Source organism: Pseudophryne corroboree, chromosome 4, assembly GCF_028390025.1.
Source record: "Pseudophryne corroboree isolate aPseCor3 chromosome 4, aPseCor3.hap2, whole genome shotgun sequence".
Classification (NCBI taxonomy): domain Eukaryota; kingdom Metazoa; phylum Chordata; class Amphibia; order Anura; family Myobatrachidae; genus Pseudophryne; species Pseudophryne corroboree.
The window spans coordinates 73314981-73340078 of NC_086447.1; the positions used below are offsets into that span (position 1 = coordinate 73314981).

The window sequence follows — 25098 nt, forward strand, 5'->3', positions numbered from 1 at the left end:
AGTAACTCTGGTTTTGATAAGGACAGTTTGTTTTTGTGAGAGTCCCAGAGAGGTCGAGCAGGGATCTGGAATGGGTTCTGATGGCAAGTATGAATTTGTAGGATCTCAGGATCAGCACATCACTTTAGTAAAGGCTGGCATCAGTAAGCGCCCTGGTAGTCAGGGAGCTCGGAGGCACTGTGAGGGGTTATTGTCTGATGAATATTGTATTTGTAGGAATTATGAGAATATAGTTAAGGATGGGTGTATCCAGAGATGTCAGTCCAACCTTAATATCGACATGGACCGTCATCCGTTGAGTGATTACCATTCACTAGTGGGTAAGGTCTTAAACCAGACAGAATGCTGGGTGTGCTCACAAGTACCTCAAGGTCAGAGCAAGTCAGGATTAGTACCGTACCCTTTAGCAATAGATGAGGTACTTGAATTGCGGGGTGGTAGACAGGTGGACAAGAAATTCAATATCTCTAGGCCCCCTAGTTTGAAGCTCCACCAGTATCATGTAGACAGGTCCTTATTGGGTTTTAATATTTCCAATTACCGAAAACTGGGAAATTGGGAAGTGACGTGGAATAACAAGACAATGACTTTTTCACACAGAGCTGATAGGATACCCATAGACTCTGAACTTGTACACCAAAAAGCCAACAGTGGAAGGTATTTTCGGTATAGGTATACTCGTGGAAGCAAGACCATGTGGGTTGGAAAAGTATCGCCAGGGTATTGTGCTCATATCATCCAGCCCGATACTTGTACTGAGCAGATGGGAGAACTAGGGATTGGTTTCTTCACTTGGAAAGTTTGTAATATGGTAATGTCATATTCTGTCCCCTATGTTCTCCCCGATGATGCCTATTTCATATGTGGGAGGAAGGCGTACAAGTGGCTTGCCCCGAGCTCAGAGGGATTGTGTTACATTGGGAGAGTACTGCCAGAGGTCATGACCATAACCCATGATAAGATGAGAGATGTTCACCGCAGTGCTCAGGCTCCTTATACTCAAACTCACTATGAACACATCATCAAGAGACACCTCATAGATAGGACAGAGCACGCAGCCTCTAATTTGAGCCACGAAGTCACCGGGATTCAATTCCTTCTCGCATTAGACATCACCCATACTGCCAGAGGAACTATAAATTATAGGTATATCCATGCGCTAGCGAACTTGATAGATAATATCACTGAGATGTATGACGACACCTTCAGGTATACGGGAAGGGAGTTACAAGCTCACAAGAAGGAACTGATTCAGCACAGGATGGTCCTTAATTATATCACAGCCGTGACAGGTGGGTACTGTGTTACGCTGGCAACTCAAAATGGGGTGAAGTGCTGTACGTATATTACGAACAGTACTGACGACCCAACGGAGATCATCGATCAAAAGATGGACGATATCTTGCAGTTGAAGTGGGAGTTCAGGAGGAAACACAACCTTACCCTGACTGCTGTGGGTAATGAACTGACCGGCTGGGTCTCATGGTTGTACCCACGAAATTGGTTCTCAGGTTTAGGAGAGTGGTCTCAAAATGTTATTATGAGTGTAGGGAAGTTTCTCCTTTGTATCCTGGGAGTTGTCATAATTATTGGTTTGATATTTAGGTGTGTTCGAATTCTGACGCGGCGCAAGCACGGCACAAAGTTGATGAGTCTCAGGAGCAAGGGTACTGTTATAGCAGCAGATTTAATTCATGACCCTTCCATAGAGACAGCGTTATGATATGGATTGCAAATGAATTTCATGGCCTGTTTCGTTCACCTGTTTTTCTTTTGTCTCCCCCTCTGCCCAGATACATCAATCCGGAAAAGACATCAGCCCTACCCAAAATGTTTATGTGAATGTATTTTATTTATGTCTTATCTTCATCTCTACAACCATCAGTTAATAGCACACATAGTGGACAGGTGATATCCACATATACTAGCACTCACTTATATTTCCCCCTCCATGTATCATCAACTAAATGTGCACCCCATTTGTTGGAACAAGAAGCCGAAAAGAGCTCGGTAGTGTTTGTTGGCCCATTTACAGACCCTTAATACAGGATGAGAAGGATTTAATGTATACTTCGCAATACCTCCAAGCTTATGTAGAACATATAAGGCACGATGATACATGCTCCTCAGACATGGATTCATACATACATATTTTTACTATCCCACTAGGTCATACATTTCCTACCTACCACTCTCCCCCGACCATCCAAAACTTCTGTAGATATTGTGTAGATATTTTTCTGTTTAGTGATTAGATAGTGGCAGTTATTGGTGACTGCCAAAAAGTGGACTGTCAAAGTCGAAAAATATTGCAGTACACACATCACGTACAAACAACACACAGATGGTCTCCGCGCGTGTACTTGTTCTGCTGTGCGTGCACATATTCGCAATTTACGTATGGTCGCTCCCGCGGTCGTGCGCATCAGCGCGTGGTATGGGTATTTACGGTAGAGTTTGTGAATGCATGGAGAGCTATCAAAACACATTACATATTTAAGCCACATATTGCACAATGTACACATAGTCCCCCTGCACCACACCAGAAAATAACAACAGTTTAAATGGTTTCAGAACAAAGGGATTCACCTTTACAGAATAGGAGGGGACAGAACAAGGTCATAAGGTGGTGTTTGGTATCCAGCTGTAGGGTATTTTAAGGGTACCATTCCGGTGTTGGTTTGAGGAAGATTGCATGTTCCTGCGGATAGTTATGTGCAGAAGCAGAATATAGATATAAACTGTATTTACTGTACATTATGTATGTGGCGGGAATCCAGAGGAGACCACCCACAAGAGCAGTAAGAACAGACATCGCCCACCAATTCAAACCGACCTATGACCTCTCCTGTACTGTAAAGGTGCAATCCTGTGTCCAATGGACAAAGGGATTACAGTATCCATTGTATTGCGTTTGGAAGAATTGTATAAATAAAGCCTGCTGCAGCCTGGTCAGACACAAGGCTCACAACATTATCTATCAGATGGCGGAGGACCGGACCGGGTGGCGCAATCGAATCCACTCATGTATGTAACATTGACTGTAGCCATTTACTCTGTTATATTGTATTGTATTGTATATATTGTAATCCCCTTTCAGCAATAATCCACTGTGGTGTCAGAACCCAGTGGTTTAACTACAGACTGGTGTCGTGTATTTCTTTCCCTGCTAAGGTTTAAAGTGTAATAGCATCACACTGCATTGCTGCATAAGGTTTAAAGTGTAATAGCATCACACTGCATTGCTGCATAAGGTTTAAAGTGTAATTGCATCACACTGCATTGCTGCATAAGGTTTAAAGTGTAATAGCATCACACTGCATTGCTGCATAAGGTTTACAGTGTAATAGCATTGCATTGCATTACTGTAAAGGTTTAAAGTGTATCTCTGGGTGTGTGCTCGCTGTGTGTACTTTGTACCCCTAGCGGGGCGTTTGTACGCTAAGTCCGTACAGTGATACGGGACTCCGTACGCAAACAGTGTATAAAGTACGTAGCGTGTGTACTAGGTTTAGCGGCCGCAGTGGCTCCATGGTAAAGTGTATTCTAAGTTAGTATAAGGTATAGCTTTTCGTTCCTGTATATAAATCGACATTATCAGTATGTATGTATGTATGTATGTATGTATGTATGAGAGAGGCAGTGTATGTATGTATGTATGTACAGTATGTATGTATGTATGTATGTATGTATGTATGTATGTATGAGAGAGGCAGTGTATGTATGAGAGAGCCAGTGAATATGTATGTATGAGAGAGGCAGTGTATGTATGTATGTATGTATGTATGTATGTATGAGAGAGGCAGTGTATGTATGTATGTATGTATGTATGTATGTATGAGAGAGGCAGTGAGTGTATGTATGTATGTATGTATGTATGTATGAGAGAGGCAGTGTATGTATGAGAGAACCAGTGAATATGTATGTATGAGAGAGGCAGTGTATGTATGTATGTATGTATGTATGTATGAGAAAGGCAGTGTATGTATGTATGTATGTATGTATGTATGTATGAGAGAGGCAGTGTATGTATGTATGTATGTATGTATGTATGTATGAGAGAGGCAGTGTATGTATGTATGTATGTATGTATGTATGTATGTATGAGAGAGGCAGTGTATGTATGAGAGAACCAGTGAATATGTATGTATGTATGTATGTATGTATGTATGTATGTATGTATGAGAGAGGCAGTGTATGTATGTATGTATGTATGTATGAATGAGAAAGGCAGTGTTTGTATGTATGTATGTATGTATGTATGAGAGAGGCAGTGTATGTATGTATGTATGTATGTATGTATGTATGAGAGAGGCAGTGTATGTATGTATGTATGTATGTATGTATGTATGTATGTATGTATGTATGAGAGAGGCAGTGTATGTATGAGAGAACCAGTGAATATGTATGTATGAGAGAGGCAGTGTATGTATGTATGTATGTATGTATGTATGTATGTATGTATGAGAAAGGCAGTGTATGTATGTATGTATGTATGTATGTATGTATGTATGAGAAAGGCAGTGTATGTATGTATGTATGTATGTATGTATGTATGTATGTATGAGAGAGGCAGTGTATGTATGTATGTATGTATGTATGTATGTATGTATGTATGAGAGAGGCAGTGTATGTATATATGTATGAGAGACAGAATAAAATAGAAAGAGAGATGTGTGTGTGGCAGAAATAAAGGGAGATAATATATATGTAAAAGAGAGCGAGAATGAGAAAGACAGAGAAAAAGTAGAGAGATGTGAAGGAATGAGAGAGTATGAATGTATATATGAGAGAGGCAGTGTATGGATATGTATGTATGTATGTATGCATGTATGTATGTATGTATGTATGTATGTATGTATGAGAGACGAATGAAATAGAAAGAGATAGGCAGCTGGGCAGGGTGCCAGGATCTGGGAAGGTGGTGCCACTGAGTGTAGCTATCAAATAATTAATGATATCTTTGAGAGATAATGCAGTCAGACGGCTGGGAAATGTATAAGACGCCACCTATGAACTTTCACCTTAGTGACTGGGAAAGTGAGTAACGGATGATGTTGGGGGTCAGTAGGCAGACATTTTGACTAGGGTGCCAAGAAACCTTGCACCGGCCCTGTAAATAAGTCTATGCATTTATTAAGCATGTGTTTAGAGGATATATTTAAACAGAACCTACATTAACAAAGCCTATCTTACACTTACTAGGGGGCCGCTCAAAGGGGGAAAATGACTCCAGCAGCCACGAAAGAGAGAGGAAAGATGGTCTTGCCCCCAGATTGCTGCAGCTGCAGTACATAACATCACCCATAGATGGCGTTATATTTCTCCAAAAAGCTAGTTTGATAAGTGTCAATCACGATATGGCGGCAGTATTTGAATACATAGAAAGAGGCACAGATGCAGGAATCTGAGATAAAAGGATTTTTTTCCACTTGATAAATAATAAATCCCACATACTGTATTTCACTATGAACCTACCTCTCAATGAAGTCAATATTAAAATCATAGTTTTCAAAGACTTGGGTCATGATCCTGCCAGAAATGTTAATGACGTCCCCTACAAAGGTCAGAACGGAGTAATGTCAAAAACCATTTTATCGGTGATAAACTTTACATTTCACAGCAGAACAATTCTATTGTAGATATTGTAGCTATTTAAAAAGAAGTGACAAAATCTCGCTGCAACTGAGGATTCGGATGCGCTGTGAGAACACCGGCCCAATCTGCAATGTGATAATTGATTACAGCGCATGGATGTATCACTTATCACATACAGGGCCAGAGTTAGCGAGAGAGCTCTGTCCCTGCGATGCCTCTCCGGAGCCAAATCTGTTTTTTTTCTCCGCAAAAAATATCCTGATTATGTACTGCGCATGCACCACCGTTCCGGCATTGCCGACGCTACCGCCGATGCTGGCACCCCCCTCCCCATCGCACTCATCCGACCCCCAACCCTGATCATACTCACCAACATACACATGGAGATCAGTGATCGGAGCTCCTGGAGGGCTGCTGGTTATTGGGGCTGCCGGGCGCCGGATCCTACTGCTGTGCTGTGACCTCTGGTGCTGTAAAGTAAGCTACTGCTTTGCAGCATCACTTTACTGCACTGGGGGTCACATGAGCAGCAGGGAGCCCCATGTGACCGGCAGCCCACACCGATCATCGGTCCCTGGGTAGGTGAGTATGATTTCTTTTTTAACTTTTTTATTTTCACAGTGGCCGGGTCACCGCGAATCCTATGCAGGGGCACAGGATTCGCATGTGAGCCCTGTGATTACTCCAGCTTACGCCAAGGCTTAGTAAATAGAACCCTAAGAATTAGGCCCTAGTATTACAGATAAATGCAAATTACATAAGTTTAGTTGATATTGCTGCTGTCTTACCTGGCACTCCATGTGATGGGCTGACGTCATGAATTACAGGAGTCTCCAGCTCGGAAAACTGTATGGAAGCAGCGTTATTACACAACATATAGTTATTCACTAACATAGAAGAGGCCTGATAGAGGAGAATGCATTACAGTCTCAGTAATAACCATACAGGGTGGTTCTGCTGTATCCAAGGGTTACTTTCCAACATGACACGCTCGCTGGATAGAACTGTAAAAACTCACTTACTGTATAATACACTTTATTTATATGGGATGCGGTCAATTTACCGACAATCAAAATCCCGACGGACAAAGTCCCGACAGCAATTGACCAACGGTCAAAATCCCGACATGGCCAAAATACCGCCATTTAAAATACCGACAAGGTCAAAATACCGACATTTAAAATGTCGACAGGTCAAAAAGTCGACATGAGGTTTTTATGATTTTTTTTATTGAAACCGACTTGTTCATACTTTACCATCCCAGTGGAACTGGAGGTGGAATATAATAGTGCCCGAAGCATGTCAACTTTTTGACCTGTCATTTTAAATGTTGGTATTTTGACTGTCGGGATTTTTAGTGTAGGTATTTCATACTAAACCCATTTATACAGCATACAGTGATAAGCTAAATAATTCTTCATGGTTCTGAATTTGTTGGATATTGGGGGTCATTCCGAGTTGATCGCTCGCTGCCGATTTTCGCAGCGCAGCGATCAGGTGAAAAAATGGCATTTATGCGCGTGCGTATGGGCCGCAATGCGCACGCGTGACGTACGGGTACAAAGCTCTTTGTGGTTGTGCTCAGGTTCTTGCGAAGTTTTCCTTTGCACTGACGGCCGCAAGAAGATTGACAGGAAGGGGGCGTTTCTGGGTGTCAACTGACCGTTTTCAGGGAGTGTTTGTAAAAACGCATGCGTGTCTGAAAAAACGCAGGTGTGGCTGGACGTTCGCTGGGCGGGTGTATGACGTCATATCCGGACACGAATAGGCTGAAGTGATCGCAAGCGCTGAGTAGGTTCAGAGCTACTCTGAAACTGCACAAACTGTTTTTGCAGAGCTCGGCTGCACAAGCGTTCGCACTTCTGCTAAGCTAAAATACACTCCCAGAGGGCGGTGGCTTAGCGTTTGCACGGCTGCTGAAAACTGCTATCGAGCGATCAACTCGGAATGACCCCCATTGTCCATAAAATTGATATTGAGCCAAGGATTGCATACGCAAGGCAGGTGTGAGCAGCTTGGCATATACGATATTTGCTGAGTGAGGGCCTAAATTACATTTTGTTAATTCTAATTCAGGACGTTCACTGAAAAACGTGATGTACTGTATTTAAAACACGATGCTGTCTAAGGGTCTACTCATTATCCTACTGTATATTGACTTCTTTAAAAGCAGGTGAAATGTAACATTTTCACCTACTTTTGTAGAAATGAAGTATCGAACATTCATTGTAAAGGTAATGTAGGAGATATATAACGGATATCTCCTGCTTTCCTGTCACTCCCGATCTGGCCCGCTGTCCCCTTACTATATGACAGATTAAAGTATTAAACAATAACTGATATTCTTGTTATCACTCGTCATGAACGATAAATTGTGCTCCAGCCAATCAGATTCAAACACATGACAGTTAGGGTCTGATTGGCTATAGCACCATTTATCATTTGTGATGAGTGATAACAAGAATCTTACTCGTTGTTAAATCTGCCCCTACAGTATGTATGAGGAAAAAATTCATCAAGCTCCGAAAATACCACATTTGTTTAGCTTGAATGCAAGAACCTTCACCATCTTCAGTTGGAGTCCAGCTCCTTCCCTTTGGAGAAAGAGGGATGCTTTCAGATACCTACACCCCTGTCTGGATCCTTCTGCCGGCTGCCCGCATATTTGTGCGCATGCGTGAACCCCAGCCAGACTTGGCAGTGCTACTAAAGTAGCGCTGATAGGGATTGCAGGAACATCTAAACTTTGGATCAGCTGTCCCCGCACCAGACCAATATTGGGTGGGGAAAGGATGCCTGGAAAATCCCTCTTTGCCTCGGGATGACTGATTGATAAGGCTGTTCCAGAGCTGGATTAAGACCCCAAGGGTTCCTAGGCAATATATTGGTTTGGCCCTCTTCGGTCTCCCATTTTGTGGACAAACCAAACATACAAGAGTTTAGGGTACTCTGAGCTCCTCTGTTCCCAGTGAACCCTTGGTTGGAGCATAGGTTGCCTCATGGACAATCCATCTTCAGGACCAACCACCATACCACTTACAGCACTGGATCTTACAGATCCTACATCCAAATAGAGATGCAGCGAGTGATAATAATAATTACTGATGCCACGTATAGCGCATGACGCTGAATACAATACTGCATAGATCTGCAGAATACTGGGGAGACATGTAAGTACTGCTGCAATGTCTAAGAAGGGTAACATCAAGTAAGTACTGCCGATCTCTTGTTCTAAGCTGTATCCTTACATTATTATTTACTCTTGTTGTCATTTTAATATAAGGAGCCTCAAAGTGTATACAGCACCCAGTGTCGGACTGGAGCATGTAGGGCCCACCGGGGGAATGCAGTGGTAGGGGCCTATGTTAGGGGTGTGGCCAGTCTGCACAGGGGGTGTGGCCTGCCACCTCATTGGTTTGACTAACCATTAGAGAGTGCAACGTCTGGGCCCTTCATAAATATATACAGCAAATTCAGCTGCTGCATGCATGATAATGTACCAGGTTAATAACAGATTAATAATAGCAATGCACTATAGAAAATACACCATAGTCCAGTATACGGTAACATATGTATAATGTATCATTCAAGTGCACAGTCTGGAATCTGATCCTAAAAATAGGAGGTGGGCCCCAGGCAGTAGGGCCCACCGGTGGTTTCCCATGTACCCCTGTGGGCCAGTCCAAGCCTGACAGCACCTTACAGGGTAACACCGGAACCATGTCATAGTAACAGGGTCTCAGAACACTTGTACAATACACAACAGCAGAGCGTTGCATAAGTAAATAGCATCAGCACCAAACATTACTATCTCACCACAGACTGGATAGGAGTAGGACAGGTAAGGGTGGCACTGGCATGGGTTGTGCAACTGAAGGAGACAAGAGGGCAGAGCGTTGGTGACATGGAGTGTTGTAGGGAAGAACAAGACACATGAGGGTCCTGCTGACATTGCCTGTGGCAATCATATTTGTTTACCGTCCAGAGAGGTATTGGAAATGAAATACTAATCTGTAGTACTGTCAGATACAGGTGGCTAAGAACAAGGGGCCTACTTCAGAGTTGATCGCAGCAGCAAATTTGTTAGCAGTTGAGAAAAACCGAGGGGGTCATTCAGACCTGATCGCACGCTAGTTTTTTTCGCAGCGCTGCGATCAGGTCAGAACTGCGCATGCGTATGCACCGCAATGCGCAGGCGCGTCACACGGGTACAAAGCGGATCGTTGCTGAGCGAGGGATTTAACGAAGAATCCATTCGCACGGCCAATCGCAAGGAGATTGACAGGAAGAAGGCGTTTGTGGGTGGCAACTGACCGTTTTCTGGGCAACTCAGAAACTGCACAAAACTTTTTTGTACCGCTCGGCTGCACATGCGATCGCACACTTGCAAAGCTAAAATACACTCCCCTATAGGCGGCGACTATCTGATCGCAGTGCTGCAAAAAGCTGCTAGAGAGCGATCAGGTCTGAATTAGGCCCCATGTGCACTGCAGGGGGGGGGGGGGGGCAGATATAACATGTGCAGAGAGAGTCAGATTTGGGTGGGGTGTGTTCAAACTGAAATCTAAATTGCAGTGTAAAAATAAAGCAGCCAGTATTCACCCTGCACAGAAACAATAACCCACCCAAATCTAACTCTCTCTGCACGTGTTACATCTGCCCCACCTGCAGTGCACATGGTTTTTAGAGATGAGCGGGTTCGGTTTCTCTGAATCCGAACCCGCACGAACTTCATGTTTTTTTTCACGGGTCCGAGCGACTCGGATCTTCCCGCCTTGCTCGGTTAACCCGAGCGCGCCCGAACGTCATCATGACGCTGTCGGATTCTCGCGAGACTCGGATTCTATATAAGGAGCCGCGCGTCGCCGCCATTTTCACACGTGCATTGAGATTGATAGGGAGAGGACGTGGCTGGCGTCCTCTCCATTTAGATTAGGAGAGAGAGAGAGAGATTGACCTGAGGCTGATACTGTAGAAGAGAGTGCAGAGTTTAGTGACTGACCACAGTGACCACCAGCAGTGCAGTTGTTTTATTTAATATATCCGTTCTCTGCCTGAAAAAAACGGTACACACAGTGACTCAGTCACATACCATATCTGTGTGCACTGCTCAGCCCAGTGTGCTGCATGCCTGCATCATCTATGTATATATTATATATCTGACTGTGCTCAGCTCACACAGCTTATAATTGTGGGGGAGACTGGGGAGCACTGCAGTGCCAGTTATAGGTTATAGCAGGAGCCAGGAGTACAAGACAGTCACATACCATATCTGTGTGCACTGCTCAGCCCAGTGTGCTGCATCATCTATGTATATATATTATATATCTGACTGTGCTCAGCTCACACAGCTTATAATTGTGGGGGAGACTGGGGAGCACTGCAGTGCCAGTTATAGGTTATAGCAGGAGCCAGGAGTACATATTATATTAAAATTAAACAGTGCACACTTTTGCTGCAGGAGTGCCACTGCCAGTGTGACTGACCAGTGACCTGACCACACTGACCACCAGTATAGTTAGTAGTATACTATATTGTGATTGCCTGAAAAAGTTAAACACTCGTCGTGTGACTTCACTTGTGTGGTGTTTTTTTTTTTATTCTATAAAAAACTCATTCTGCTGACAGACAGTGTCCAGCAGGTCCGTCATTATATAATATATATACCTGTCCGGCTGCAGTAGTGATATATATATATATTTTTATATCATTATTTATCATCCAGTCGCAGCAGACACAGTACGGTAGTTCACGGCTGTAGCTACCTCTGTGTCGGCACTCGGCAGTCCATCCATAATTGTATACCACCTACCCGTGGTTTTTTTTTCTTTCTTCTTTATACATACATACTACTACATCTCTTTATCAACCAGTCTATATTAGCAGCAGACACAGTACAGTACGGTAGTTCACGGCTGTGGCTACCTCTGTGTCGGCACTCGGCAGTCCGTCCATAATTGTATACCACCTAACCGTGGTTTTTTTTTCTTTCTTCTTTATACATACATACTACGACATCTCTTTATCAACCAGTCTATATTAGCAGCAGACACAGTACAGTACGGTAGTTCACGGCTGTGGCTACCTCTGTGTCGGCACTCGGCAGTCCGTCCATAATTGTATACCACCTAACCGTGGTTTTTTTTTCTTTCTTCTTCATACATACATACTACGACATCTCTTTATCAACGAGTCTATATTAGCAGCAGACACAGTACAGTACGGTAGTTCACGGCTGTGGCTACCTCTGTGTCGGCACTCGGCAGTCCGTCCATAATTGTATACCACCTAACCGTGGTTTTTTTTTCTTTCTTCTTTATACATACATACTACGACATCTCTTTATCAACCAGTCTATATTAGCAGCAGACACAGTACAGTACGGTAGTTCACGGCTGTGGCTACCTCTGTGTCGGCACTCGGCAGTCCGTCCATAATTGTATACCACCTAACCGTGGTTTTTTTTTCTTTCTTCTTCATACATACATACTACGACATCTCTTTATCAACCAGTCTATATTAGCAGCAGACACAGTACAGTACGGTAGTTCACGGCTGTGGCTACCTCTGTGTCGGCACTCGGCAGTCCGTCCATAATTGTATACCACCTACCCGTGGTTTTTTTTTCTTTCTTCTTTATACATACATACTACTACATCTCTTTATCAACCAGTCTATATTAGCAGCAGACACAGTACAGTACGGTAGTTCACGGCTGTGGCTACCTCTGTGTCGGCACTCGGCAGTCCGTCCATAATTGTATACCACCTACCCGTGTTTTTTTTTTCTTTCTTCTTCATACATACATACTACGACATCTCTTTATCAACCAGTCTATATTAGCAGCAGACACAGTACAGTACGGTAGTTCACGGCTGTGGCTACCTCTGTGTCGGCACTCGGCAGTCCGTCCATAATTGTATACCACCTAACCGTGGTTTTTTTTTCTTTCTTCTTCATACATACATACTACGACATCTCTTTATCAACCAGTCTATATTAGCAGCAGACACAGTACGGTAGTTCACGGCTGTAGCTACCTCTGTGTCGGCACTCGGCAGTCCGTCCATAATTGTATACTAGTATCCATCCATCTCCATTGTTTACCTGAGGTGCCTTTTAGTTGTGCCTATTAAAATATGGAGAACAAAAATGTTGAGGTTCCAAAATTAGGGAAAGATCAAGATCCACTTCCACCTCGTGCTGAAGCTGCTGCCACTAGTCATGGCCGAGACGATGAAATGCCAGCAACGTCGTCTGCCAAGGCCGATGCCCAATGTCATAGTACAGAGCATGTCAAATCCAAAACACCAAATATCAGTAAAAAAAGGACTCCAAAACCTAAAATAAAATTGTCGGAGGAGAAGCGTAAACTTGCCAATATGCCATTTACCACACGGAGTGGCAAGGAACGGCTGAGGCCCTTGCCTATGTTCATGGCTAGTGGTTCAGCTTCACATGAGGATGGAGGCACTCAGCCTCTCGCTAGAAAAATGAAAAGACTCAAGCTGGCAAAAGCAGTAGCACCGCAAAGAACTGTGCGTTCTTCGAAATCCCAAATCCACAAGGAGAGTCCAATTGTGTCGGTTGCGATGCCTGACCTTCCCAACACTGGACGTGAAGAGCATGCGCCTTCCACCATTTGCACGCCCCCTGCAAGTGCTGGAAGGAGCACCCGCAGTCCAGTTCCTGATAGTCAGATTGAAGATGTCAGTGTTGAAGTACACCAGGATGAGGAGGATATGGGTGTTGCTGGCGCTGGGGAGGAAATTGACCAGGAGGATTCTGATGGTGAGGTGGTTAGTTTAAGTCAGGCACCCGGGGAGACACCTGTTGTCCGTGGGAGGAATATGGCCGTTGACATGCCTGGTGAAAATACCAAAAAAATCAGCTCTTCGGTGTGGAACTATTTCAACAGAAATGCGGACAACAGGTGTCAAGCCGTGTGTTCCCTTTGTCAAGCTGTAATAAGTAGGGGTAAGGACGTTAACCACCTCGGAACATCCTCCCTTATACGTCACCTGCAGCGCATTCATAATAAGTCAGTGACAAGTTCAAAAACTTTGGGTGACAGCGGAAGCAGTCCACTGACCAGTAAATCCCTTCCTCTTGTAACCAAGCTCACGCAAACCACCCCACCAACTCCCTCAGTGTCAATTTCCTCCTTCCCCAGGAATGCCAATAGTCCTGCAGGCAATGTCACTGGCAATTCTGACGAGTCCTCTCCTGCCTGGGATTCCTCCGATGCATCCTTGCGTGTAACGCCTACTGCTGCTGGCGCTGCTGTTGTTGCTGCTGGGAGTCGATGGTCATCCCAGAGGGGAAGTCGTAAGCCCACTTGTACTACTTCCAGTAAGCAATTGACTGTTCAACAGTCCTTTGCGAGGAAGATGAAATATCACAGCAGTCATCCTGCTGCAAAGCGGATAACTCAGGCCTTGACAACTATGTTGGTGTTAGACGTGCGTCCGGTATCCGCCGTTAGTTCACAGGGAACTAGACAATTTATTGAGGCAGTGTGCCCCCGTTACCAAATACCATCTAGGTTCCACTTCTCTAGGCAGGCGATACCGAGAATGTACACGGACGTCAGAAAAAGACTCACCAGTGTCCTAAAAAATGCAGTTGTACCCAATGTCCACTTAACCACGGACATGTGGACAAGTGGAGCAGGGCAGGGTCAGGACTATATGACTGTGACAGCCCACTGGGTAGATGTATGGACTCCCGCCGCAAGAACAGCAGCGGCGGCACCAGTAGCAGCATCTCGCAAACGCCAACTCTTTCCTAGGCAGGCTACGCTTTGTATCACCGGTTTCCAGAATACGCACACAGCTGAAAACCTCTTACGGCAACTGAGGAAGATCATCGCGGAATGGCTTACCCCAATTGGACTCTCCTGTGGATTTGTGGCATCGGACAACGCCAGCAATATTGTGTGTGCATTAAATATGGGCAAATTCCAGCACGTCCCATGTTTTGCACATACCTTGAATTTGGTGGTGCAGAATTATTTAAAAAACGACAGGGGCGTGCAAGAGATGCTGTCGGTGGCCAGAAAAATTGCGGGACACTTTCGGCGTACAGGCACCACGTACAGAAGACTGGAGCACCACCAAAAACTACTGAACCTGCCCTGCCATCATCTGAAGCAAGAAGTGGTAACGAGGTGGAATTCAACCCTCTATATGCTTCAGAGGTTGGAGGAGCAGCAAAAGGCCATTCAAGCCTATACAATTGAGCACGATATAGGAGGTGGAATGCACCTGTCTCAAGCGCAGTGGAGAATGATTTCAACGTTGTGCAAGGTTCTGATGCCCTTTGAACTTGCCACACGTGAAGTCAGTTCAGACACTGCCAGCCTGAGTCAGGTCATTCCCCTCATCAGGCTTTTGCAGAAGAAGCTGGAGACATTGAAGGAGGAGCTAACACGGAGCGATTCCGCTAGGCATGTGGGACTTGTGGATGGAGCCCTTAATTCGCTTAACAAGGATTCACGGGTGGTCAATCTGTTGAAATCAGAGCACTACATTTTGGCCACCGTGCTCGATCCTAGATTTAAAGCCTACCTTGGATCTCTCTTTCTGGCAGACACAAGTCTGCTGGGGTTGAAAGACCTGCTGGTGAGAAAATTGTCAAGTCAAGCGGAACGCGACCTGTCAACATCTCCTCCTTCACATTCTCCCGCAACTGGGGGTGCGAGGAAAAGGCTCAGAATTCCGAGCCCACCCGCTGGCGGTGATGCAGGGCAGTCTGGAGCGACTGCTGATGCTGACATCTGGTCCGGACTGAAGGACCTGACAACGATTACGGACATGTCGTCTACTGTCACTGCATATGATTCTCTCACCATTGAAAGAATGGTGGAGGATTATATGAGTGACCGCATCCAAGTAGGCACGTCACACAGTCCATACTTATACTGGCAGGAAAAAGAGGCAATTTGGAGGCCATTGCACAAACTGGCTTTATTCTACCTAAGTTGCCCTCCCACAAGTGTGTACTCCGAAAGAGTGTTTAGTGCCGCCGCTCACCTTGTCAGCAATCGGCGTACGAGGTTACATCCAGAAAATGTGGAGAAGATGATGTTCATTAAAATGAATTATAATCAATTCCTCCGCGGAGACATTGACCAGCAGCAATTGCCTCCACAAAGTACACAGGGAGCTGAGATGGTGGATTCCAGTGGGGACGAATTGATAATCTGTGAGGAGGGGGATGTACACGGTGATATATCGGAGGGTGATGATGAGGTGGACATCTTGCCTCTGTAGAGCCAGTTTGTGCAAGGAGAGATTAATTGCTTCTTTTTTGGGGGGGGTCCAAACCAACCCGTCATATCAGTCACAGTCGTGTGGCAGACCCTGTCACTGAAATGATGGGTTGGTTAAAGTGTGCATGTCCGGTTTTGTTTATACAACATAAGGGTGGGTGGGAGGGCCCAAGGACAATTCCATCTTGCACCTCTTTTTTCTTTTATTTTTCTTTGCGTCATGTGCTGTTTGGGGAGGGTTTTTTGGAAGGGACATCCTGAGTGACACTGCAGTGCCACTCCTAAATGAGCCCGGTGTTTGTGTCGGCCACTAGGGTCGCTAATCTTACTCACACAGTCAGCTACCTCATTGCGCCTCTTTTTTTCTTTGCGTCATGTGCTGATTGGGGAGGGTTTTTTGGAAGGGACATCCTGCGTGACACTGCAGTGCCACTCCTAAATGGGCCCGGTGTTTGTGTCGGCCACTAGGGTCGCTAATCTTACTCACACAGTCAGCTACCTCATTGCGCCTCTTTTTTTCTTTGCGTCATGTGCTGATTGGGGAGGGTTTTTTGGAAGGGACATCCTGCGTGACACTGCAGTGCCACTCCTAAATGGGCCCGGTGTTTGTGTCGGCCACTAGGGTCGCTAATCTTACTCACACAGTCGGCTACCTCATTGCGCCTCTTTTTTTCTTTGCGTCATGTGCTGATTGGGGAGGGTTTTTTGGAAGGGACATCCTGCGTGACACTGCAGTGCCACTCCTAAATGGGCCCGGTGTTTGTGTCGGCCACTAGGGTCGCTAATCTTACTCACACAGTCAGCTACCTCATTGCGCCTCTTTTTTTCTTTGCGTCATGTGCTGATTGGGGAGGGTTTTTTGGAAGGGACATCCTGCGTGACACTGCAGTGCCACTCCTAAATGGGCCCGGTGTTTGTGTCGGCCACTAGGGTCGCTAATCTTACTCACACAGTCAGCTACCTCATTGCGCCTCTTTTTTTCTTTGCGTCATGTGCTGATTGGGGAGGGTTTTTTGGAAGGGACATCCTGCGTGACACTGCAGTGCCACTCCTAAATGGGCCCGGTGTTTGTGTCGGCCACTAGGGTCGCTTATCTTACTCACACAGTCAGCTACCTCATTGCGCCTCTTTTTTTCTTTGCGTCATGTGCTGATTGGGGAGGGTTTTTTGGAAGGGACATCCTGCGTGACACTGCAGTGCCACTCCTAGATGGGCCAGGTGTTTGTGTCGGCCACTAGTGTCGCTTAGCTTAGTCATCCAGCGACCTTGGTGCAAATTTTAGGACTAAAAATAATATTGTGAGGTGTGAGGTATTCAGAATAGACTGAAAATGAGTGGAAATTATGGTTTTTGAGGTTAATAATAATATGGGATCAAAATGACCCCCAAATTCTATGATTTAAGCTGTTTTTTTGTGTTTTTTTAAAAAAACACCCGAATCCAAAACACACCCGAATCCGACAAAAAAAATTCGGTGAGGTTTTGCCAAAACGCGGTCGAACCCAAAACACGGCCGCGGAACCGAACCCAAAACCAAAACACAAAACCCGAAAAATTTCAGGCGCTCATCTCTAAATTGGTTTTGCCCAACTGCTAACAAATTTGCTGCTGCGATCAACTCTGAATTACCCCCAATGACTACAAAATGCATGCTTGAAAGGATTTTAACTTGTTATTTAATTTTCTGCAGGACTGCTGCTGTAAACACTAATGGTACCTGTGCAAGTCATATAAGACAAAACATTCGGTGCCTTTTAAGACTGTTTGAAGGCTCGTTTAGATTCCCTTCAGATGTACAAGTTTATAAAAGCCGATTTTACCAAATGCTCTCGACGGCAAACAAAGCGTGCCTGAAATCCTGCACAAAGTCTCTACTTATGCAAGAGGGAGGTCAGCGCCATTGCAGGAGAACAGAAAGTCATTAGGGAGATAAGCAATGACCACCAGCTGACAGGTAAACTTTCCGTGAGCTGTTTAAACTTGTCTCTGCCTACAGCGAGCTGCAAACGGCTGGCAGGAGCACAGCCTCCAAACAAAGACACACATTGTGCTCTTTTCACTCAGGAATGTGACTCATTAACTTTATTCCCTGGCGATATTTAATCAGAGCGCCGAGAAGATCTTTATGGCATGCAAATACTTTTCACATTAAACAAAAGTGCTTCTAATGCTGTTTAGGCTGCGAGCGTCGCTTCTGATACAGATTTTGCTGTGTACCAAATGAATGGCAATCTGCTGAACACCAGAAAGAAGTCAAGGGCTTCAATTACTAGAGTTTAACTTTAAATATCAGTAGTCGTAGTAGGCCGGGGCGAGTTCTTAAAGGAACAGTGTCATCGATATTGTGCAGAAGTTACATGTGGATTTAAACATGGCATTTTACACAAGTGACATACCTCCCAACATGACCCTCTCCAGGAGGGACGCAATGTTCTGCTTCTGGACTTTTCCCTTTCTCTATGATTGCCGGCACCTGTGTTGAACAGGTTAATGGATAAGAAAGGTGTTTCACCACAGGTGATGGCAATCACAAATTAAGAGGGAAGTCCAGGAGCAGAGTATTATAGACCCTACACACTGGGCGATATTCCTCAGAGATATGAACGATCTCGTTCATCATTGGACAAGATAACGTTCATATCTTTGAGTGTGGAGGCTCCAGCGATGAACGATGTGCGGCCCCGCCCTCGTTCATCGCTGGTTTCCCGTCGGCTGTGCATGCAGGCCAATATGGACGATTTTGTCCATATTGGCCTGCACTTCAATGGAGCCGGGCGACGGGGGGAGTGAAGAAACTTCACTCCCCCCGTCACTGCCCCCCGCCGCCGGGTCACCCGTCGGCCGTATCCGCCGTCGGGCAGCTCGGCGGCGGATCTTTATATGTGTAGGGCCCATTACCTGCGTATTAATGCTAGTGAAAGCCTGTAATGGCCGGGTTATGGGACTATAACCTATTGGCTACAATAATCACAATTCCTTTTATGCCTGGGATCTGGAGCGCTGCTAAATACCTTTGTTATATACCTAATTACTGATCCATAGGATCAATTTCTAATTTGGACACCGACATGGCTTACTGGACAAAACTGATTGACAGGCAGAGGCGGTCGAAGGGTGGGAGGGGGCGTGCCAATGGCGTTAGAACGCCGTTGACGAGGCGTGGTCCGGACAACGAAGGCATGTCCGGACCGTTAGGTGGGCGGGCTGCGGCAGCTGCGTGACGTCACACGCAGCTGCTGCAACATGTGACACGGCGGTTTGCCCCCTGCCAGCGCGCAGGAGCTGCGCTGGCAGGGAGCTACTTGTCAGGTACAAAAGCATCGCCGCCGTGCCATGCTTTTGTACCTGTGCGGCGGGGGGGCCTGACATGCGGGGCGGACTAGCCCTGTGCTGGCCGTCCCTCCGCATGTCAGAGTAAATGATCGTAGATGTGCTAAATTTAGCACATCTACGATCCACTCTGAATTACCCCGCATATGCAGTGCAGGTGGGGCAGATGTAACACGTGCAGAGAGAGTTAGATTTGGGTGGGGTGAGTTCAAACTGAAATCTAAATTGCAGTGTAAAAATAAAGCAGCCAGTATTTACCCTGCACAGAAACAATATAATCCACCCAAATCTAACTCTCTCTGCACATGTTACATCTGCCCCACCTGCAGAGCACATGGGGGGTCATTCCCAGTTCATCGCACGCTGCAACTTTTTGCAGCCCGTGCGATCAACATGACACCGCCTATGGGGGAGTGTATTTTTGCATAGCAAGGCTGCGATCGCTTGTGCAGCCCTGCGATGCAAAAAAGTTTTGTGTAGAACAAGACCAGGGTAAGACTTACTTACCCTCTGTGATCACTTCAGCGTTGCAGGTCCCGGAATTGACGTCAGACATCCGCCCTCCAGACGCCTCGACACGCCTGCGTTTGGATCTCCACGCCCAGAAAACGGTGAGTTGACGCCCGTTTCCGCCTTCCTCTTGTCAATCTTCATGCGGACCGCTTTCTTTGTTAGCGCCGTCGCTCCCGCAGCGACGTGCCTGTGCAATGCGGCCACCGTGCATGTGCAGTTCCGACCCGATTGCACGGCTGCGAAGAAGCGCAGCGTGCGATCGGGTCGTAATGACCCCCATGGTTTTGCCCAGCTGCTAACAAATTTGCTGCTGCGATCAGGTCTGAATTAGGCCCAATGTTACTCTGTTACTATGTAAACTATTACTGTATTTCTCTAATTGCATCCTGGAAAATTATAGAATGTGATTGGTTGCTATGGGCAGCAACCCCACTTTTAATTTTTAGAAGCTTTAGTCAATCTACCCCAAATATTTGATATCTCTCCCCCTAAAATAGGCTGACCATATTATCCCTTTAACCTGGGACACTCATGAATTACACAGATTCTGTGGCTGCTTAAAATCAGGTGAAATGTAGGCTTGTAGTCAGCCCGCCACAGAACCTGTGTAATTCATGAGTGTCCCAGGTTAAAGGGATAATATGGACAGCCTACCTAAAAGTGTCTATGTACTAATCCTTGGAGAGAGATAAAGTACCAGCCAGTCAGCTCCTGTCATTCTTCAAACATTGGGGCAGATGTAATAAGCCTGGAGAGGTGATAAAGTGGAAGGTGATGACGCATGAGCCAATCAGCTCCTAACTGTCAAGTTACAGACTAGGGGGCAGATGTATTAACCTGGAGAAGGCATAAGGAAGTGATAAACCAGTGATAAATGCAAGGTGATAAACACACCAGCCAATAAGCTCCTAACTGTTAATTTACATATTGGAGCTGATTGGCTGGTGTGTTTATCACCTTGCATTTATCACTGGTTTATCACTTCCTTATGCCTTCTCCAGGTTAATACATCTGCCCCTAGGTTTGAAAAATGACAGTTAGGAGCTTTATCACTTCACCAGGCTTAGTACATCTGCCCTACTGCCTTTTGCACGGCAATTACTGTAGAAGCTGATTGGCTTGTATTTTCTCTCTCTCAGCTTTAGCTCTCTCCAAGGCTTAGTATATAGACCCCTAAGTCTATTGACTGAGGTTCCACAACCACAATGCCACGGTGCCACCCCAGGTGTGATGTCAGCCCCATATACTGTACGTGCAAAATACAACCTGATAACACATGGGTGATTGGCATGTGAGTGACATGAGACATTATGTAGGTGGGTGGTCCTCCTGCATCCCCTGTGAGAATGCAGCAGGTCACACTACTCAGGAAATGAACAACAGAACATGAGGCATGTTTCCTGACAACACCATGCGGGGCACTACTTTATTGCTCTATTGTAAAGTAAGACTCTTACCTGGAACATAATACCCGTGGTCTGTTTTATCAGCTGTCCATCACAGAACACTTCCAGCTCATACCAGTCTTCTTGTCCGGATGGTCTATCAACAACAGTACTTTGTATTTAACACATAACCTGGCTGAGCGATAATAACATCGGGGGCCTGATTCAGGGGCGGAGCTGCAATGCTGATGTTTTCGCGATTGGCCAATGCTTTTTTTTTTACTGCGCATGTATCCAAGTCGGGGGCGTGTCATAGCCTGCACTGCATCCTTATACACAGTGGTACTGGCCCGGGAGTCTTAGGGGGAGATGTACTAAGCAGTGCAAAGAGTGGAGAAGTAAGCCAGTGGAGAAGTTGCCCATGGCAACCAATCAGCATTGAAGTCACATTTATAATTTTCATACTATAAAATTAGACAGAGCAGAAGATTGGTTGCCATGGGCAACTTCTCCACTGGCTCACTTCTCCACTTTTATCACTGCTTGGTACATCTCCCCCTTAGGGCTTAATTTACTAGAGCTTCTAAAACAGAGAATTGGTGATGTTGCCCGTAGCAACCAATCAGATGCTATCATTTTCTAAAAGAAATGGTCGAAAGATTCTGATTGGTTGCTATATGCAACATCAACAATTTTCTGCTTTAGAAGCTTTAGTAAATTTGCCCTTAGTTCTGATGGACTTCAATGGTGAGACGGATGTGCGTTCTGACGCGGCATCTTTGTACGCAAGCAGTGGATTTGAGACACCGGCATGGGGCATCTCTGTACAAAGAGACATTAGCAAATCTTCTCAATTCCACTGCATAAGACGTAGCGGCGATGGGATTTGCGTCCGCCGCTGAATCATACTTTCAAGGTTTCAAAAATGCCCAAATTCAATGATACCCCTTTCACACCGCACAAATAACCCGGTATCAAGCCGGCATATTGCCGGGTCGACACGGGTCGGTGTGCGGTGTGAAAGCGCCAAGTCCGAATTCCCGGGTCATCTGACCCGGTAATTCAACCCGGGTTGTAAGCAGTGTTATTCCCGGGTTGAATACTGGGTCAATGGCTGCATAAATGGATTCCCGGGTCGATGCGACGTTTACTAGATAGGGAGAGGCGGCGCGGAGATGAGCTCATCTCCCAGCGCTGCCTCCACCTCCGTCGCCGGCTCCGCCCCCCCGCCGCTATGGCAACCGTCCCGGCATATCGCTGGGTCTGGAAGCCAGCAAAAGGGGTAGGAGAGTCTCCAATGCCGAATCCCACCTGTTACTAATTCCCGAGTGGGATCCGGCATTGGAAATGTGAAAGGGGTATTATTAATAGCAGAAGGGGTGACAGATTCCTGCTGCTGAAATGTAGCACACGGGAGCCGGGATAAAGGTACTATGGGGGTAATTCCAAGTTGATCGCAGCAGGAAATTTTTTAGCAGTTGGGCAAAACCATGTGCACTGCAGGGGGAGGCAGATATAACATGTGCAGAGAGAGTTAGATTTGGGTGGGGTGTGTTCAATCTGCAATCTAAATTGCAGTGTAAAAATAAAGCAGCCAGTATTTACCATGCACAGAAACAAAATAACCCACCCAAATCTAACTCTCTCTGCACATGTTATATCTGCCCCCCCTGCAGTGCACATGGTTTTGCCCAACTGCTAAAAAAAATCCTGCTGCGATCAACTTGGAATTACCCCCTATATACTACACAAAGCAGAAGAGAGGCGTCCCTGTAGCGTAAATGCTGTTTTGCAACAAGCTCATTTTGCGTGTATGCGCGTGCGTCCTAGCAGGTCAAGCCGCAAGGCTAGATGCCTCTTTCCATGAAATACCATTTTCAGCATTCAGTGTAACCAGGCATTATACGTGCATTAGTGATGTGAATAAGAAACACATTGTTGGAAAATAATCACTATTGGGGTGGTTGGAGCGGCTAAATTGTAATGTTCGTGGTTTGCGCCCATGGACTTCCCAACTCTGAGCAGAGGTGTCTGTGTATGTTTGATGTTTTACCCAACCATCGGTAGCTGCCTTCCCCTCCTCCATTTTTGTGACCCACAGTTTCCCCCGTTTTCATTGCTAATTTGTAATGTGTTTTTCTCATTGGTACGGACCGGTATAACTTGAACTGAATGAAACATTATTTAATAAAATTTAGCTGGAAATATATATTTTAATATAGACAACAAAGTATATTAAATAGGAATTTGGAACCTGAAATCCAAGTTTACCCACTATGAAAAGGTCCATTTAGATTAATATCTGACTGCCCAACTCTCCCAAGGCGTGGAGCTCAAAAAGGGAGGAACTGAAATGAAAGTGGATGAAAGATCTCTCAAAGTATCAGTAGGAAAGAGGGTGTGAGAGAGCAATAAAGGGAAACATGTACTAAGGGCTATATTCAATAAGAGTCGGAAACTGCCGTCTTGTCGGAAAGACGGCCGTTTCCGACTGGAATAGGTCAGAAGGGGTTCCGACCTATTCAATAGGGGCACATTTTTTCTGACAAGTCGGGAAATCCAACTTGTCGGAATGCTGTCGGAAAGCAGGTGGATCGGTGGAATACCCGTCGATCCACCTGCTGCTGTCGGAAACGGGGCCAAATCCGACAGGTTTTGGCCCCCTTTCCGACAAACTCAATCCGACTTGAAAACAAGTTGGATTGAGGTGAAGAGACGGGGAGCGGTGTGGCGGGCTATGGGGAGGATAGTACCTGCAGTGCCTCCTCCGCCGCCACACAGATCACTCCCGCTGCCAGCTCCGGCCACCGCTGGAAGCTCCCCCGCTGGCTGCCACACATTGCTCCCCCCGCCGCTGCTGTCAGCGCACCCGGCAGCTGCTGACAGCAGCGGCAGGACAGGACACAGGGAACGCGCTCTTTGAATAGGGGTTGTCAGGTCCATTCCGACAACTGCATGTCGGAATGGACCAGACTCTTATTGAATAATATATACCCCCATGCCTTGGAGAGTGACAGAGTGGAGAGAGATAAACTACCAACCAATCAGCTCCTGTCTATTTTTAAACACAGCCTGTAACATGGAAGTTAGGAGCTGATTGGTTGGTACTTTAACATCGCGCTATTTATAACTCTCCAGGCTTGATAAATGGGGGCTTTTATCTCCACCACTTTATCTCTCTCCAAGCTATGATAAATCACTCCCACAGAGAGAGAGAGAGAGAGGGGGCTGCAGTTTTTATTGAAGTAATTCATACTCCGTACCTTGTTTTACATGTAATGGATGCTGATGGTGAATAAGTCGGTTGTAGGTCACAAATCATTCGTGGCCTCTCTGGATTAGTCATGTGCACCTCAAAAGGTGGCCCATCTCCAGTGTACCACGGACATTGGTTCCCCATGCCGCTGCCTGGTTATTGTAACCGGGAAGAAAGAAACAGGTTAGATGCTGCGCTGCAGAACGCAGGGCCCAACCGGACATCTATGATCAGGGGCGGATTGGGAACAAAAAGCGGCCCTGGAAAAATTTGTACTAGTGGCCCCACATGGGCAGCACCAGAGGTGTAAGGTCTAGCCATGGGCCATGGCAGCAGCACCCTCCCCCCAAGACTTTCCAGATAGTGGGGATGACCAGCATCAAGGGGAAGTTAAAAGGAAATAAAATTAAATATTATGAGCACATTATATGATACACCTTCAGAATTTAGGAAACTATATAATTCTGTAGAAAGATATATTTTCTTGCTTATTACACCAACCGTATCCCAATCACTATTCACTCAATCTTATATGTCAGCCAAGCAGGCAGATTGAGCATACACTAGATCAGTGGTTCTCAAACTCGGTCCTCAGGACCCCACACAGTGCATGTTTTGCAGGTAACCCAGCAAGTGCACAGGTGTATTAATTAATCACTGACACATTTTAAAAGGTCCACAGGTGGAGCTAATTATTTCACTTGTGATTCTGTGAGGAGACCTGCAAAACATGCACTGTGTGG

The 25098-nt window shown here is 45.8% G+C and overlaps 1 protein-coding gene across 1 annotated transcript in view; it reads right to left on the reverse strand.

Moving 5' to 3' along the window:
• Positions 1 to 25098, reverse strand: part of PKHD1 (PKHD1 ciliary IPT domain containing fibrocystin/polyductin) — a 985750-nt gene that overhangs the window by 959833 nt on the left and 819 nt on the right. The window contains exons 3-6 of the mRNA XM_063919219.1: positions 24363 to 24507; positions 21172 to 21256; positions 6387 to 6444; positions 5479 to 5557 (exon numbers count right to left, since the gene is read on the reverse strand). Of these exons, the coding sequence (XP_063775289.1) occupies positions 5479 to 5557; positions 6387 to 6444; positions 21172 to 21256; positions 24363 to 24507 (367 nt within the window). The remainder of the gene's footprint in view (positions 1 to 5478; positions 5558 to 6386; positions 6445 to 21171; positions 21257 to 24362; positions 24508 to 25098) is intronic.